The 19,032-nt window shown below is 40.2% G+C and overlaps 2 protein-coding genes across 7 annotated transcripts in view; one reads left to right on the forward strand and one right to left on the reverse strand.

The window, feature by feature from the left end:
- LOC126335193 (TCF3 fusion partner homolog) overlaps positions 1 to 9,384 on the forward strand; it is a 35,072-nt gene extending 25,688 nt beyond the window's left edge. Inside the window, exons 4-6 of one of the 2 annotated variants that reach the window (XM_049998197.1) lie at positions 7,994 to 8,248; positions 8,561 to 8,591; positions 8,660 to 8,747. In XM_049998197.1, coding sequence (XP_049854154.1) covers positions 7,994 to 8,248; positions 8,561 to 8,572 — 267 coding nt within the window. In that variant the 3' untranslated portion in view covers positions 8,573 to 8,591; positions 8,660 to 8,747. Of the gene's footprint in view, positions 1 to 7,993; positions 8,249 to 8,560; positions 8,592 to 8,659 lie in introns of both variants that reach the window. The other variant, XM_049998196.1, reaches the window with a different exon arrangement.
- The window catches only part of LOC126335192 (hydroxyacylglutathione hydrolase, mitochondrial), a 113,456-nt gene that overhangs the window by 12,700 nt on the left and 81,724 nt on the right, over positions 1 to 19,032 (reverse strand). For 4 of the 5 annotated variants that reach the window (XM_049998195.1, XM_049998193.1, XM_049998192.1 and 1 more), the window contains exon 6: positions 15,382 to 15,725. In XM_049998195.1, coding sequence (XP_049854152.1) covers positions 15,598 to 15,725 — 128 coding nt within the window. In that variant the 3' untranslated portion in view covers positions 15,382 to 15,597. Of the gene's footprint in view, positions 1 to 15,381; positions 15,726 to 19,032 lie in introns of those variants that run through there. The other variant, XM_049998191.1, reaches the window with a different exon arrangement.

Genomic DNA, 19,032 nt, shown 5'->3' on the forward strand with positions numbered 1-19,032 from the left:
GACTCAGTCGTCCTTTGTCGGCTCCGCATTGGCCACACCCGACTCACCCACAGTTATTTACTGTGTCGTGAGGATCCCCCCTCTTTGTCGTTGTGGGTCGTCCTTGACGGTGGTCCATATTCTGTCAGAGTGCACCCTTTTAACCGTGCTCAGGCAGACTTTTGCAATGCCTGACACGCTCTCTGCTCTTTTATCAGATGACTCTGCCATGGTGGACTTGGTTTTGTGTTTTATTCAGGCAGGGGGTTTTTATCCTTTAATCTGAGTGTTTTTTTAAGTGTTGATTCTGGCTTTTAGCCTCTGATTTTAAACTGAGTTTTTAAAGTGTTCTTGGTGGTTGGCTTTCCCTCTTTTTCTCTATGGTCGGCCAACCACCGTCACACTGTGTGTTTTAATTTGTTTTGTCTGGTCAGAGTATTTCATGTCCTGTTTTGTCTGCTGTCTTTCCTGTTGTTCGTTTTTTATTCTCTTCGGGTGGTTTTAGTTTTTATGGAACAAGGGACCGATGACCATAGTAGTCTGGTCCCTTTAATCCCACAAACCAACCAACCAACCCAGCAGGTGCCATCTTCATTTTCATGTTTGCGGCTCCAGAAAGTGACATATTTTGTAGTTTGTATTTGTCTGCATACTACAAAAATATGCAGTTTAATTGAGGTGCCACAATGAAGATCCCTTCTAAACACCCTCATTGTTGCCATGATTTGTCGTGTAAAAGTATCAGGAAATGTACTGTCAGTGGAAAAACTGGTACCTCTATTCCAAGCTCAAGCTGTTTTAAGATGGGTCCATTATTGAAGGAAAGGCATTTTTAATGATGTATCTAACAAGCTTTGGAGAAACAAAACTGCCAAATCTTAAAAGGCCACAAGGCTCTGTTCACATCCCCTAGGTTCTTTTTTCGACCATAGGATGATCTTTGTTAATGGTGACATAGCAGGGAGCCTGTTTAGTGTATTTAGAATACCAGGTATCTTCAGAGTAGATGTGCTGAAGGGATATAAATCTCTTTCAAATTTACTGATAAAGTAACATTCTAAGCCAACATAAAATATGGACATTTTCAAATTTTTGGTATTGTGCTGCAGACGGTTTTGGCTTCCATGTTCGAAATGGATTTCAAGAGACTGTTTTCACATTATTGAAAAGTGTTGACAGAGCAGCAGCAGGGTCTTGGAAGAGAACATCATATTGTGACACTTACTTCGAAAACCTTTCAACAGTATTTGGTTGGCGAGTTATTTAACTTCATGGTTGTAATATAAATGTTTCCTTTTTCCAGTGATAGAGACAGATGTAATGTAATTGACAGCCATACTTTGATTTTCAATAAAACATGGATAAACAATGAGTTAAAACAAAATAAAGAGCATTCTCCAAAAATAAGTTGTCATAAAAACACAAAAATTGGCAGTAACGAGAAACAATGTCCCTAAGTATGATTAATGGAAAAAATAATTTCTCTGGGTTTACAAATCTTATGTAAACTGCAGCAATAAAATGTTATCAAAAAGATGTTTGAATGAAATGTTGAGGCAGGTGAATACACTAAATATCTTTAAAAACAGTAATTTCAATAATGAAAGCAATATGAGGAAATAGTGCATTTTATAACTATTGTTAATATTATTGTATGGAATTACATGGTTAACGATTCAGATAAAATGAAAAGGCACTGAAAAATGGTTGTGAACATGGGTAAAAGAAAACTTTTGCCCTGTCAGTGTGCCATGTCCAGTATGGTTGAAGCCTTAAGCTGTGTCCAGAGGCAAATCTCGGGAAAGGGAGTGGGGTGGGGGGCTAAAATCCTGGATTTGACTCCAGTTTCTACCCAGAAGTTTATCTAGTAAAACATACATATACTTATTTATGTCATCTCAGTACACAATTAGACTTCAGCAAGGTGTGGTCAGCTCAATGTAAACATAGCAGAGTAGCATAAGTGCATTTCTTTATAACAGAAACCTAGAATTTTAATAGCAGTTGAGAGTTTTTACACTTTTCCTGTTGATTTATAAAAATAACATCAATTACTTGAGTGAACTTCGTCAATGCCAAGGTTGATATCTCCTGATTTGAACAAGAAAACAGGTGAAATTGCAAATAATCTCATCAAGAACTGAATGTAATTACAAAAGGAAATCCACACAGAGGATATGTTCCTCAGAAAAATAAGTTGCAACTGAAGCAGTTTTGAGTTAAAAATATCAGTAGATAAAAGAATTAATACTATGATCAGAGGTAGCTCTGTTATCCATAATTACCAAGATAATGGGTGGGAGAGAACCTAGTCACATCACCAGAAGAGCTAATGAGTAAGAACGTGAAAAAAATTACAGGAAATAAATTGGTTAATGATATGAATAAAATTGCAGTTCAAACATTATCTCTGTAAGACTGAAGCTTAGAGGATCACAGTTACGCTGAAAAAGTAGTTGGAAGTGGAGTCATTCTTACATTTTGCACTGAGTGATTAATAGCAAGTAGTAACATAGGAACCTCATATGTCTAGAATTTCAATCATTGTTTGTTCTATTAACTGTTTTCTTTATTGTGTAAGTTCAATTTGAGCCATTAGTAATAACTTTCATACAACTGTGAGTAAAATTAGAGTACTAAAAGATGAATAAGACCACAGACAGATCAGTTGAAGGGAGGACTGTTCACTAGTGAAGGGAAATGAAATCCATGTGAGGCAGAATATATTAGTCTGAAAGATTCATGATACAATGAACAGATCAAAAGCTTGTTAGAATCTGAGGTACTAATTAACCAAAATAGGTCTCCCAAAGCTAAATACCTATAAAAATCAGAGAAGTCACGTGAGGATTACATTTCATTAAAGCAGGTATGTTTTATTTGATAAAATTGAATTACTGCCTCTTCCCTGAGGGATCTTACACATTTTCCTTCTGTCTTATATAAAGGATCACATCTACAATTATATCTGTTAAAATTCTCTGTCCAGAAGTTGAATGGTGTCATGGGCCATGATATACTCTCTTCAATATTTTCAGAGCAGTAAATGGATCAAACCATAAGTCTTTAATGATAGTAATTATATCACCCGGTCTTTTAAGAACGAATATATCAAAGATTTAAATACAAACTAGAGAAATGTATCAGAAGTTGCTTTATACGTTATTGGAGCAATATTTTGCAGAATTGCAGGAGAAATTGTAAGAAGCTTAACATGCAACATAACACACTTGTGGAGAGTAGACTAATGTGACAGACATTGCCCCTCACATAAATTGTTTTGAATGTATGTGTTAGATGGCTTTAAGAAGGTTTCATATGATACGATGCCTCATGGATTCTGTTAGCATCAAATTTCATATCATTACTATTCTCTCTGTATCCCCCACTCCCTCCACATCTTGCTTTAACCATGGGTCAGTTTCATAAATGTCATACATGTAACATAATTATGTATGAGGAAGAGTCAAATGGAAACTATAAACATATCATAAGAAAAGAGAGAATGTGGTAAACATGCTGCTAATGGGGTCCTCATTGTTTACTCCCTGACAGCTGTCATGGAGATGTCTGAAGCAGCACAAAGATAGCTACCCCTTTGGCAACCAACAGTACTCTGTTATTTGGTATCTCATAGTGTAAGTGTGACACATACTTTAGTTTGTAAAGATCCAACATGGTGTTGCATGTTTGTCACAGCAGTCTATGAATGAAGTTAGAAGTTCCCAAATGGTTGGATGTCCATGGTCAACACTCTTTGTGAGGCACAATGCATTGTAACTTCTGAAAACACTGCAGCCATTGTGATATAAAATTGACAGTGCCGTGTGGCATTTAAGCAACCATAGTCATGGTTGATCATACCACACTGTGCATGATCTCCAATTTCACAAAGAGCGTGCTAGATAAGTGTCCCGGAAGTTGGCCCATGAATTTTTACAGCAAATTTTTTATGCATGTCAGCACCTTCTGCAATACTTTGCACAAGTATGTATTGGTTGTGTGTAAAAGCCATTGCTTGTTTCATGAATGATTGCACAAACTCCAATTCTTTTTTGAGGCACTTTGTAGACACTGAGGAACTTGCATTGAACATGGAGGAGATAAGGCCAAAAGTGTTTCATCAGGAGACTGGACAGGTAGAAAACAACTAAAGTTATCCTTAGCACCTATTGGTAACCCAGCATTAGTATGAAATGCATTGGTCACACGACTAGTGACAGTCACCAGAACATCATAAACCAAGATTGTTATTCGATGACCATAAAAGACCTCATAGTTTAGCTGGGCAAGATCATCTTTCGCACAGCCCAAAAGAGCTCACAGCTTTGTTTGCAGACAACAGAAACATTACCAATATATTGCAAAATGACCATTCCTCTTTGTTCTTCACTTTGTTTAAGATGCACAATGAAGTGGTTGTTTAGGATGTTGGTTCACAGAGCAAGAGCCGTATCAGATTCAGACAGCGTATCTGATGAGATGATAGCGGCAAGGATGGGCCCACGCCAATGTGGATAAGTATATTGGCAGGCGGATCCCAAAAGAGGCTGCTGGAGTGCAGCAACACACACTGTGACTGACAGATGCTGAGCATGTGTCGAAGTTGTTAGTTCATTGCCTGATAGGTGACATACACTGTGATCAAAAGTATCCAGACACCCCCAAAAACACACATTTTGCATATTAGATGCATTGTGCTACCAGCTACTGCCAGGTACTCCATGTCACTTACCTCAGTAGTCATTAGACATCGTAAGAGAGCAGAATGGAGCACTCCATAGAACTCACGGACTTTGAACGTGATCAGGTGATTGTGCATCACTTGTGTCATACATCTGTACACGAGGTGTCCACACTCCTAAGCATCCCTAGGTCCATTTGTTTCCAATGTGATAGTGAAGTGGGAACATGAAGGGCCATGTACAGCACAAAAGGGTACAGGCCGACCTCGTCTGTTGTCTGACAGAGACTGCTGACAGTTGCAGAGGGTCGTAATGTCTAATAGCGACATCTATCCAGACCACCACACACGAATTCCAAACTACATCAAGATCCACTGCAAGTACTATGACAGTTAGGTGGGATATGAGAAAATTTGGATTTCCTGGTCGAGTGGCTGCTCATAAGTCACACATCATGCTGGTAAATGGGAAACAATGTCTCGCTTGGTGTAAGGAGCGTAAACATTGAATCACAGTGCACAAAGTGGCGATCAGATGGCAGGGTGTGGGTACGGCGAATGCCAGGTGAATGTCGTCTGCCAGCATGTGTAGTGCCAACAGTAAAATTCGGAGCGGGAGGGGGCTTGCACCCCTTGTTGTTTTGCATGACACTATCACAGCACAGGCCTACATTGATGTTTTAAGCACCTTCTTGCTTCCTACTGTTGAAGAGAAATTCGGGGATGGCGATTGCATTTTTCAACATGATCGAGCACCTGTTCATAATGCAGGGCCTGTGGCAGAGTGGTTACATGACAATAACGTTTCTGTAATGGACTGGCCTTCACGTAGTCCTGACCTGAATCCTACAGAACACCTTTGGGATGTTTTGGAACACCGACTTCGTGCCAGACCTCACCGACTGACATCAATACCTCTCCTCAGTGCAGCACTCTGTGAACAATGGGCTGCTATTCCCGAAGAAATCTTCCAGCACCTGATTGAGCTTATGCCTGCGAGATTGGAAGCTGTCATCAAGGCTAAGGGTGGGCCAACACCATATTGAATTCCAGCATTATAGGATGGAGGGTGCCACGAACTTGTAAGTCATTTTCAGCCAGGTGTCTGGATACTTTAGATCACATAGTGTAGCTGTCACTCTCACTGCCGATCAGGGTATCTGCACTACTGGTCGCCAAATTTGGCACATTCATGCCTGTGCACTTTCTTCTCTGAGTGGCATAAATAGGAGGCTTCAGTCACAGTCTCAGCAATGTGTGAAGATGCTGATCAGTTGCACTGATTAAACATTGTGGAAATTTCACATTGTCTTACATCTTGCCCAAGAACCAGGAAAGCCTCAAGCAACAACTAATTAATTTTACTAATGATGAGAACGACAGAGGTTTGACAGTTCAAAATGGCTCTGAGCACTATGGGACTCAACTGCTGTGGTCATTAGTCCCCTAGAACTTAGAACTAATTAAACCTAACTAACCTAAGGACATCACACACATCCATGCCCTAGGCAGGATTCGAACCTGCGACCGTAGCAGTCCCACGGTTCCGGACTGCGCGCCTAGAACCGCAAGACCACCGCGGCCGGCAGGTTTGACAGTGCTGACAGAGATAATGACAGCAAAAGTTGGCAAGTTAAAGGTAAGTAAGTCAATAGTGTGCAAATTATGGAAGAATGGACCACATCCAGTCATGGCTGAGGATGACACGGCAACTGGTCGGTACTGTTGGGCCTTCATGGCCTGAGTTTAATATGTAGATTTCTGAGCAATATAAAGAAAACTGCCTGTGCACAAACTTCACAGCTTTTGTCACACAAACCAGGACTTTTACATTTATGGGGCTTGATTTTAGTAAATGGCTGAATGAATGAATAATTATTTGCAGATGAGAGAACAGTTCTTCTATAATAAAGTGAACTAAAGCAGCCATCGGTTTATTTGTTTTTCATGCTCACCTCACCTAACTGAGAACAAATGTTGCAGCTTGGCAGTGGCTGACAAGAATTGTCAAACAACAATGCTAGGCAACATTTCATTGTTGTGAATGAAGAGTTTTGTTTTGTGGTCAGTTCTCTATGATCACAACAGGAAATCTCCGGACTGTCACTCAGAAAGGGGCAGAAAAAACTTAAAAATACATAGAGACAAGGAAAGCTGAACTCTTCGTATTTTAAGGGAGCACCATCCTCCTCTTTATTCCACTGATGCTACCATTCCATTTGATGCTAAATTCCATACAAATGATCTGGAGACTTGCAACAGAGTATAATCCATAGTTTTAATATGTCAAGCATCTCATTCTTAACCTGAAAAAATAACAGCTGATGTTTTTGCTGCTAATAAATAAGTGTCGTGTGACACCTTCTCTGGTGCGAGCCTTTCAATGTAATGATACTTGAGTGACTTGTGTATCTATTCAAGTTGCTTTTCAGTTGCCATCAAAGGCCCCTTACACATGTTTCAATGAACATGGGACTTTCAGGCTATTAGCCAAATACACTACCCCTGTGCCGTGTGTTTGTGGTGCCCCCATGGGTCTCATTCACATATGTAAACTCATGGGCTGCCTCGTCACAGTGTAACAGCAGTGCTCCAAATGTATAAAGTCAAAATTATAGTGTCCATGACTTTAATTTTTATGGGGTAGCACACTGCTATGGATAGTGCCTGTTTCTGAGGAAGGTCTCATTTCATATGAAACCCAGATTTCTTCCGTGGGCCAGATTGAAGCCAGTCCTGGGCTACTGGTTGCCCACCTATTTTCTGTACCACACAGTCAACTTGCATTTGCTGTTTTTGTGATACTAGATTTAGTGTGATGACACGGAAGACTTGGAGGGCTGTGCATCGTGGAGTGAAAAAAAAAGTGTGTAATTGCTGTTGCTACTACAGGAGAGATACCATGATGGTGACGGACAGAGAAACTGAAAATATAAAGTCATTCAATATGGCTTCAAACAAAACAGTAGATGAGAACTCTACAGTCATTGTTGAGGAATATCACTAAGAAAGGTAGCTTTACTGATACTATCAGCGAAGTGTCATGAGCGGCTAATGTGAGAAATAGTCTACATTCTGGTCTTGTAGTAAATGGGAACTCCATTGTGCAGCACTTAAATACTCCAGTTGTAAGAATACTGGAGTGTATGCTATTGTTACCCCCCCTCCCCTCCCCCCCCCCCCCCACTCCACTCCACTCCACTCCACGATTCTTGGGTATAAACAATGGTGCTGCCAACATGGCCAGGTTACCAGTAAAAACCTTTATTATTTGTCTTGATTTTAATGTCAGTATCATATTATACATAAGTAAATTTTCCATACTTATAGGGAACTGCAGCAAGCGAGAAGATAAGTCGCAAATCTGGGAATAGTTCAACAGGAAAACGTAAAGGAACTAAACATGCTGATCCAAATGCTCCAAAACGGCCAGCAAACCCTTTCTTACAGTTTTGTCAAGAACAGCGGCCAATTGTTATGGAACGCTTAGGACATGAACAAAAGGGAGAAGCAGAAACATCTCGTCAAGAACTTACAAGGCAGTTAGCTAGTCGGTGGAACACCCTTCCAGCTGAAGATAAAAAGGTATTTGGATGCTAAATAAGCATTAAAATATACATGATATTTTGCAACAGTTGTTTAGTTACAATTATGTATTAGTGTCCTTGTGTCTGTCATAGATACAACCTTAGCATAAAACATGCTCTTTGAAGTTTAATTTTTTCCAATAAATAAATAAATAAATAAAAGTTGTCATTGGTGGAGACATCATCATAAACTGTTTTTCATGTGCATTTTACTACATAATACATGATTTTGTATAATGGTCAGGAACTGAAATACACAATTATTTCAAGCTTGCAGCTGCTTATGTCAATTTCTCTTTACTGCTGCTAGGAGTTTTTTTAATAAGCATTATTTCTTTATGGTAAGTACATAGGTAAGCTGTAATACCAGTAGTGTTATAATATCTTGGTACACGGCACTGTGTTACAGGTTTACTACGATATGTACGAGAAGTCAAAGGAGAAGTATGCAGCCGAGATGCAGATGTATGCAAAGCGTACCCAGACTCCTGTGGAAGATGAAGTGTGAAATGAAATGAACTAAACTAACAAATATACAGCCACACATGGAATCAGACACACTGTTTGTTGGCATCTGTTATTTTGGACGGAGGTTAGGAGTGCTTTTTCTTCTTGTGTAAATTTGGAGTGAAATGTGACATTGGCTTGCAACCTCAGTTTGTCACTGTATTTATTTTCATGCCAATGTATCTAGAGTCAGTGAAGCCAATTAAAGATGTGTGTAAGAAGAGCTTTCTTGGGGAAGTTGAAATGATGTATCACTCCAGTAGATACCTTTTTACTTACACAGGATCCTCTTGAATGGATGGTGGCAGCTACAGGTTAAAGGCACAGACACCCATTACGGTACGCTTGACCAATGATGGGACCTGTGTTTGTAAAGTAAATTTACAAAAAGAAGACATTTTACTACATAGTTTTAGACGGCAGTAAAGGGCATGAGTTCTGTGTAGCATACTACGAGATGAAACATGGCTGCAAGATAGCGACCTGCTGCAGTAATTCAATTGTTGGTAGGTCTGGTATATCTATTCCGCATGATACTCTGTCACATAAAAGGCACAGAGCTGCTTCCTGTTCCATTCATGGATGTGACATGGAAAGAATAATAAACTAAAAACTGTTTATATGACTGAGCAGGAATTTCTTCTTTTTTTCCTCCTCATGCTGGCCGTGTGTGTGGCTGTTCCCTAGAGGTGAACAAGATGTTCCCAGTTCTGGATAAGCAGAAGTTAGTTGGCTTTGGCCCACTTGTGTTTAGTTTCTGGTCACTGCCTACCTCAGCGATCTAATAAGGAATTTTGCATATGTAGCCACAGGGAAGTAAATGTTATTCTGTGTTCCAAATCAGTACATCTCTTGATGAGTGATGAAGCCCATCATGGGCAGCGCCATATACACCTTCGTGCTCAGAGAATGGTAAAGGGTACTGGAACTATATAAATAAAGATTTGTTCCAGTCGTCGTCATGAACAGTGACATATAAGCAGGCTTCAGCTCTCTGAGAGTTTATAATTTTGCAAAGATAATCCTGGGAAATCACTAGGAACTACTGACTAAAAAGAGGTAAATTTAAAATTTTCTGTTAGACAGTGCCTTCTTATTTTAAAATGTGAAGTACTTTAAAATGGTTGTTTTCTTTTTGTGTGTATGTAGGGGGGGGGGGGGGGGGGAGGAGGAGACACAAATGGGTCAAAGATCCTTTGTGTACAGAACTTCCATCAACACTTACTTTTGAAGAACAAGAGCAACTTATTGATTTTTTTTTTTCAGATTCCAATTGAAATCTAAGTTGATTTCCTCATTACTGCTAGGGTTTTGGGGCACATTGAGGCAGGAGTATCCACAAGTAGGTAACAAAACCCTACAGGTTTTAATACTTGTTGCAAGATCCTACTTACTTGATGTAGGTTTTTTTAGCACTGGCAGTCATCATCACGAAATACAGATTGCAAATGACTGTAGAGAAAGAGATGCAAGTTGCAATTTCCAATCTTCTCTCAAGATTTGAAGAACTGATGACAAAGTTGATTGAAATGTGTTTCCAATAATCAATAAAAAAATTATTATACTTTGGAACAGAAGTTTATTTACCCAATACTTTGAATTAGTTGTCATGTGCAAAAGGAGACCCAAGACACTTAAAGACCACTGCACTGGATGAATAAAGCTGCAATAATAAACATTGATTTTTGAAATCCCACCATAGCATAGTGGTTAAGTTATTTGGCTGGTATGCTGAAGGCAATGGACTCCCATTATTGATACTGCTGAATCAGACAGTAGCAACGATATTAATGACTTATGAATGGATGAGAAATATAAGACTAATTGCAAGCGATTTTTGTGTACTTAGAAGTCAGTATCACAGGTTAATAAATGTTCAGAATTGTAATAAATCTTTTTATTGCTACACTGCAAGTTTTACTAGTGGTCCTCTTTAATTTTAAATTGGTTATGAGAACTGGTATGGAATTAGTAGCAATAAGCACCATCATCCAATATGAAACTAACAATTTCAATTCCACAAGTCGTGAAAGCTTTTGTTATATGCTCTCTCAGTTTTTACGCATGTAAATAAGCAATATGTAGCAGTTGACAGCTGATATGATGGCCAGTATCAGAATGTATTCATCTCCTTGTGAATACACTACAGATGCTACTTATAGTGGATGTATAACCTTGTAAGAATACCTAATGAAACCTGTAGAACTGGTTAGCCCTTCTGGTCTTAAGTATTGATCATGGAAAAAAAGCTACTGTTCTCCAATATGTATGAAAATGTAGTGGGTAATCACTATAGAAATATTCTGCAGCAAAATGATTTAATGACACATTTTGTACATCACTACAATGTGAGGCTTGGAAATAAATTTGAGTCACAGCCTCAAACTATTTTAATATTATTTCTTATTCCATGCAATGATATGTTGTGTCTCACTAACTGGGATATAATACTCTTCTCGTATTCATTCTAATATCTTTCGTAAGAGAATTGGTGACGCAATAAAGTTATTTCATAAACATGCAAAGTGGCCCTTTGCTGTATCTGATTAATCTTCTATTTTGCTCACATAGGTCTGTGACTTTAATGAATTGCGAAACATATGCTTTGCAAAATTCTTCAGATGTACATGGTTTGGGCAAAAATATGGAAACATGGCAACGAATACATGCTTTAGTGCAGATAGTAGCCAAGCTTACAGGTTGCACTGTTGTTCAGAGTGTTTCAGAAGAAAGTTTATATCTGAAGAGCTTTCTTCACTTGTGGAACAAATCAGTGTGTGTGTGTGGGGGGGGGGGGGGGGGGGGGACGGGACATTCATCATTTGATTCGGCTTTAGAAATTCAGTTGATATGGAACACTTCTCAGGAGCAGGCCGCGCATTCTGTGTGCAGAATGGTGACTGTGGTATGGAGGAGCTTTTACAGTGATTGTGGATTGCATAATGTGTTTCCCTTATCCGGAATGGATCAAAACATTTGCGGAGACCAGTGCAATACTGGCCAAACCGAAATCTGGGTGACGAAAGTATCAAGAACAGGGGAATCTGTGGAGAGTGTAAATTGGTCTGTTTGTGATGATCGTAACCTCTCCATTCGAAGCATGCAAGTTCTTTACATGTGCACTCATCCACACTGCAATGAATTCTGCAAAAAGACCTTAAACTGCACCCTTACAAAATCCAAATAATGCAACAATTAAAGCCGCTGAGTGCCCTTTATTTAACAACATCTTGTTTTCTGACAAAATTCATTTTCACCTGAACGGTCAAATCAGTAAGCAAAATTGCTACTACTGGAGTGCAACAGCCTAAACATAAGCATGAGAAATGCCTTTGTTTGCCAAAAGTTACTTTATGGGCCCATACTTTTTCGGTGCAGCTACAATGAATTCAGAACATTATATGATAATTTTAAATGACATTTTGGTGCCTGAATTGCAAAACTTTCCTGGTTATAGCCAAAGAACATGGTTTCAGTAAGAGGAAGCTACAGCACACATTTCCAATACATCTATACTGCGGGTTCATGAAATTCCTCTTGCAAATTGATCCACAGGAGGGGTGACTTAACTCCCTGCTGTTCAGATTTGAGCCCTATGGATTTTTTTTATGGGGATATGTCACAGCAGAAGAGTATGCCAATAATCTGACTTCTCTGGAGGAAACTAAAGAAAATAACAATAGTGAAGCAGCAGCCATCCCAGTTTCTGAATGCCAAGTTGTCATGCAAAATTTTGTTCATTGTTTAAATGAGAATAGGCACGCTGGATTGCATTTAAATGACATGTTTCAGAAATAAATTCCTTAACTGCGTATTTCAGTAATAAAGATTTTGTCGATGGACTTCAATCTCTATTTTACTCTGACAGATCAAAAAGAAAGTTTCTTTTGAGACACCCTGTATCTGATCACCAATGGCACCTGTGCCAAGCCTTCAATAAGATGCAAGTGTCATTTGTGGTCAGAACAGTGCTCTGTGTAATTGTTAGTGAAATTATTTAAGGACAAAGTGACTTTGCACATGGGAAAATTGTTGGTGCTCGTATGGTCATTGCTTCATAACCAAAGTAACTGAAGTGCTGAAGTGTTTGGTGTTTCAGGGAGACACCATACGAAGAAATGGGGAAAATATAATCTGCTAAATCAGTGCACAAGTGTATGTTAAGTGGTCATGATGGTGTCACTGAAGAGCATTGCGGCAAAAAATAAGAAATGACAGCTACAAAAGGTGCTGCAGAACTGGATGTCACACTTGCAAACCTTGTCAGCACCAAAATAACGTGAAGGAAGCTCCATAACTAGGGAACTGTAGGGTGAACTGGCATTCCAATCCACTCTTCAGTGATTCAAATACCTGCAACTGGAAAATGTGATGCCAAAGCAATAAAACTTGGACTGTGGAGCAATGGAAGAAAGTCATTTGGTCAGATGTGTCTTGTTTCGCGCCGTTTCCCACCTCTGGCAGAGTTCATAGCCCAAGAGTGAAACATGGTGGGTTTAGGTGATGATTTGGGCAGCCATATTGTATTCCGTAGGCCTCATTGGTATTCTGCAAGGTTGTACTACTGACAAGGATCACGTGACTATTGTCACTGATCAGTTCTGTCCCACTGTACAAGGTTTGTTCCCCAACAGTGCTACTGTGTTCCAAGATGAAAAGGGCCCTATTCACATAACTTGCGTCACCTAGAACTGGTTTTATAAGTTTGAGGACGAATTGTCGCATCTGTCCTGATCATCAGTCACCAGATCTCTCAATATTATTGAGCCTCTGTTGTCTACTTTGGGATGTTCGTTATCCACCTCCATCATTGTTACCTGAACTTGCCACTATTTTGCAGGAAGAATGAAATAAGATTTCCTTGTAAAACATGTAGGATCTCAATTTATTCATTCCGAGATGACTTAGAAGCTGTTTTGAAAGGCAACAGGTTACTTTAACAGTATTAAATGTGGTAATTTTAGTCTAACCCTGTACATCTTGAGGTAAATAACGTACCTTATACTGAAAGTTTGGCAACACTTTTTAAATCATTCAGTTCTAACTGGGGATAGGATTATGTCATCATATAGACTAACAAACTTACATTTTTATTGCACAATAAACTTACCAGCAGTATGTGATTATTAGCAATGGCTTTGCTGCAAACTTAGTTTGCCATTACAGTAAAAGCAAGGACAAATGTTCTTTTGGCAACACACATGACTTCTTACAACAAATATAGTGGCAATGAATGATAATTCAGTGCCTATGTATTTACTTACTGTGCAATAAAATGCTGGAATGAATGAGTACCATAATCCATTAGTCAGATTTTAGCATTTGTCTTAATATTTTTGGAAACAACAAGAATCGGCCAGCAGTTACAACAATGAGTTCTGGGAGAAACATTTTATGCCGATGTCTTCATTGTAGTTTGTAATGGGAAAGTGGTGGGTAGCGAGGAACAGTTGTTTTACAACATGGTGCTCTGTGACTGACAATGATGCAAAGGCCTGTTCCACTCTATAGCTGACAAATAAAAAACCATGATTTAGATTTAAAAGAGTATTTCAGAATGTGTGGCTGCTAAGGGGCTGTGATGGCAGCTGTCTCTCCACATGGACCCAACTCCACAGCTGCTGGGTGTACTTCCAAAGATGCAATCACAGTAGCAGGTGATAGTGTGTAAAGTGATGAATAGCAACAGTGCTAAACGGTAATTTCATGACATTTTACAACAAGACGACGACACCACATTGTGGCACCCCAATAGTAGGATGAAAAAATCTTCATACTATTTTTTTGGTCATGATGGAGCAGATTGTTATAACATGTCACTTTTGATATAAAATAATATCAGTTTATGCATGTAGAAACTGACGCTTAAAAAAGTTGTCGAGCAACAAAGTCAACAAATTTGAAAAGTGCTCCATGACACTGGGGTCATAGCAATAATCATTTATTTCTTTAATCGAGGCTATTTATTCATGATGAAGCGTATTACTTCTTCTGTAGCATCACTGACAGGATATACCTCGGATGAAGTCCTTGTTTACCCTCCCACCATCAACAGGTTCACAGTAATGCAAACTGGAACAGTACAATAGTTTAAATGTGAACATTTGCAGCTGTAATACCTAAAGGGAATGATGCAGGTTCTAAAATATTTCATGCAATGAGCTTTTTTCTTAGATTGTATTTAGCAGCAAACCACGTTATCACTAAAAACATAGAATAGGATACGCGTGTCGATTTTTTCGTTGTGTGACTGACAATGCATTACATTGTCAGAGTGGCTCACTGACACTTGTTCAAATTTCTTCTGGCTATACGTATCACAACTCTGTGTACTGCTCACTTATGCAATGCTGTGACCATCATGAGTCACATCCATAATCAAACAGTGCTTGTGTTGGACAGCCAGGTGTAAAGATCACACCTTGTACTTTACAGGTTCCTTCTTATGAGAAACTATCGGGAGGACCCCCCCCCCCCCCCCCTCTCTCTCTCTCTCTCTCTCTCTCTCTCTCTCTCTCTCTCTCTCTCTCTCTCACACACACACACACACACACACACACACACACACACACACACACCCACTGCACTCCTTCATTGGAATTGAAGCCATAACACACACAAATTAGTTTGGTTAAATGGATAGAACCAGTTTATTAACTGCTGATGTTTTATGACAACTTGACAGCACAGTATTTTAAAAATATCAGCATCATAGCAATTTTTTTGTACAATATTTTTATATACAGCAAAATATGTGAAAATAAAAACCAATGTATTACAATGTAAAATTTACAATTAAACATTGCCTTTTAGTACCTTTTTATAAGTCTTCTGAAATTTTTATGCTCTGAAAGAGTCTTTCTCCTTTCTGATGGCTCCCATTGTAGCAATTGCTTCACTTAATCCTGCATGCTTCTGTACTGATGACTCATGTACACGCATAAATGGGTTTATTCGCTTTTCTTCACCTACAGGGGGGAAGAAAGCACACACATACCTAATGTAAAATATTATTTCACTTAGATACAGTTTTTATGTTAGTGTCAACACAAACTATTTCACTTTCACCAGCTTTGAATGGTCTGTGAGAAATACAACAAAATAAATTGCAATGTCAGAACAGTGTAATAGAGTAGTAGAAATATTTGTAGATCTTAATAGATGTATAACTATAGACTGTTTAGCAGAGAAGGGCCAACATGTGACCAGATTAGGAACTATAAAATTCAACACAGTGTTTCCTGGTGTGCAAAATTGTGAACAATACAGGGAATTAAATTTGTGTGAAAAGATGGCAAGCTGCCTAAATAAGCAGAATCTTTAAACTTTAGGCAAAAGCACAATTTTGATGAATTTAACAATTGTGTTTCATCAGCATAGCAGAAAAAAATGTTGATAATAAATTTTTACATGTTTGGAACAAAGAAATGTTATGGCCCCTGTGCCTAAATTAGCATTAGGAGTACAGAATACTAAATCATAATCCTTAATAAATTAGAAAATTATATTGTATCCAGGAGCTTTGTACAAGTAACAGATTTCTTTGAGGCTCCTGCATATAATGCTTACTAAAAATTCTTCAACATGTAAGGTAAAAATATATAGTTTCTGAATAAGGTGGGTATGTTTGAAAGTTAGAATAATAGTAAAGGAACAAAATATCCCAATAAGTTTGATATGCAGACTCCCAGATAATAAATTAACACAAGTATTCCTATTTTAACAACAAAGTCTCATACAAGAATTCTCAAGAGAGAATAAAATTACGATAATTGCAGATTTCAATGAAAGGAATAAGTTAGTCCAATGAAACAGCAGAATGTACTGATCAGAGTTTGGTATATAGTTACAGGTTAGACACAGAAGTCTGACTGAGCTAACTTAAGTTTATAAAGATAGATGAGCAATTTTTCAGGATGATATTGATAAGAGACGGTTCTGTCTTGATTTGAACCATTTTGATAATTCTGCATTCCTTGCTGAACTTTAAAAACTGAACTGACCAGACAATAAGAAAATGTGCAAAACATACCACTCTAGTAAAGAAAGCATGAACAGACATCTTGTGGGCTTGGAGGAAGTAGTAAACCAGACACTGAATTGTTGTATTGCAAGTTCTAAAATCTGACACATTTTCTCTGCACATCTTTAATGAAATCTCTAGTACCTTCCGCTGCGGAAGTCGAATGCGCGCCAGAACATATGGATGTGGTCAGTCCCTAGAGGGCTCTGCCTCCGCAGCGGCTATTTCACGCAGCGAGGGCACCACCGCTACTCCACGTGCAGACAGTGGCCAATAGCCGCTCCCTCCAATTTCGTATAGAGAGACCCTAGTCCAGTCAGTCTGGTACACACTCTGGATTTCGTTTCTATCTCGGCGGTACTGTGTTCTGGTCATTGCTCATTGTTGACATTTGCCTGGCTCTGGTTCCGAGTGGATTTACTGTTGGTGTTTGGTGTTTGGTGTTGTGGTTTCCACAAGCCTCCATTGTTTATATCTTCCTTGTTGTGTCGGTCATAGTCGGTCGTGGTCAGTTGTTGTCAGCTGTCGTTTGTCTGTCATCCGACTCGTCCTGTGTTTACACGGTGGTGCATGCTCCACCACCACCACCACCACCGGCTTCCCCACCTGGCAGTTCTGATCCGCAGCCCAAAGCGTTCCCGCAGTTGGTTTTGGTTATTACATTGGCGATGAGGTAACTGGAACATAGGAGTATGGAAGAGAAATTGCTCACTGTCTTAGAGCAACAGCAGCAGCAGTTGGAGGTCTTACAGACGTCACTGCAGTTGCTCTCAGACAGGGTCAATAAGCGGAATTCCCTCCCACCTCTTCTCCCAGGTGCCCTGCTTTCAGACACGTTCCCATGTCCACCGTCGTTCCCACCGTTCGACGCAAAAGAGGATTGGGAAACATACCTGCATCGTTTGAAGCAACATTTCACTTACTTTCATGTGTCGGATGACACTCTGCAGTGGTCGTTATTCTTGTCTTGGGCCTCACCGGACACGTTTTTTTTTGCTCCACAAGTTGGCACCGTTGGCCGACCCCGTGACTCTCTCCTTTAACGAGATCTGTGTGTTGCTAACTAACTATTATTCCCAGCGATACCATGTGTTTGCATCTCGCTTGGAATCCCATCAATACCACAAGCAGCCGGGTCAGTCTTACCGTTCCTGGGTGACGGATTTGCAAGGCCTCAGCTGCAAATGCAACTTCACGTGCACCAATCAGCAGAGCAAGGCGTCATATGCATATTCGTTAATTCGGGATGTGGTCGTTCAACTGGTGCCCGATCCAGAGGTCCGCACTGGCGGCTTTAAAGTTGGGCAACCTCTCGTTTGAAGACATTCCACGTATTGCCCATTCCTTTGAAATTGCTCAGGCAGCAAACGAACGTCTCATGGTGCGGTCGAGTCCACTTCCCGATCCACTCCTTCCCGCCATCGATGGGGCGTAGTCTCCAGAGGGCACCGCCGTCGAGATTCCTCGCTGTCTGAACGTTTCTATGGCGTCCGAACAGCCAGTCGCCCCTCGACGTCGGCCGCGTGGCCCCCTCTCATCGGGCCCCCAGTGCTTCTCGGACCAGACTCGAGCTGACTGTCCCCATCGCTGGAAGACCTGTTCGCTCTGTGAGAAAGAAGGCCACCTTTGATCAGTCTGTCGTAGCCCGCCCCCGTCCCGCCCCTTCAGGTCAACAGGAAGCCGTCCATGCTTTACACGCAGTCACCTCTCAGACTGACACATTGGCTCAAAAGTTATTCCTCACCCTACGCATCTTTAATGAGGACGTCTGTTTCCAGGTTGATACGGGGGCCACAGTTTCTTTGGTCATCTGACGACGTATGCACGTCTCGGGTCTCCAGAATTGCCCCCACCCTCTCGGAGGTTCCATCCCTCTCCGTGGGCAGTTTTCTGTTATGGCCATCTACAAAAACGTTCCCCGGCCCCTTACCCTATTTTTTGTGGACCACTCGTCAGCTTCAGACATTTTTAGACTAGATGCTTTTACACGGTTTGGCTTTTCCATTCAAGACGAAGTGCAGTTCATTTCCACTATGGTTCCATTTCAGGATCTAGACGATCTGTGCGTGTCCTTTTCCTCCCTGTTTTCTGCAGACATGGGCCGCGCTACCGATTTCCAGGTACACATCACTTTACTGCCGAACACACGGCCTTGCTTTTGTCGGGCTCGGCCTATTCTGGTAAGCGGCTGTCAAGCAGAAACTCGATCGGCTCCAGGCTGCGAGGGTTATTGAGCCAGTACAATCGAGTGC

Source organism: Schistocerca gregaria, chromosome 2 (assembly GCF_023897955.1).
Source record: "Schistocerca gregaria isolate iqSchGreg1 chromosome 2, iqSchGreg1.2, whole genome shotgun sequence".
NCBI classification, from domain to species: domain Eukaryota; kingdom Metazoa; phylum Arthropoda; class Insecta; order Orthoptera; family Acrididae; genus Schistocerca; species Schistocerca gregaria.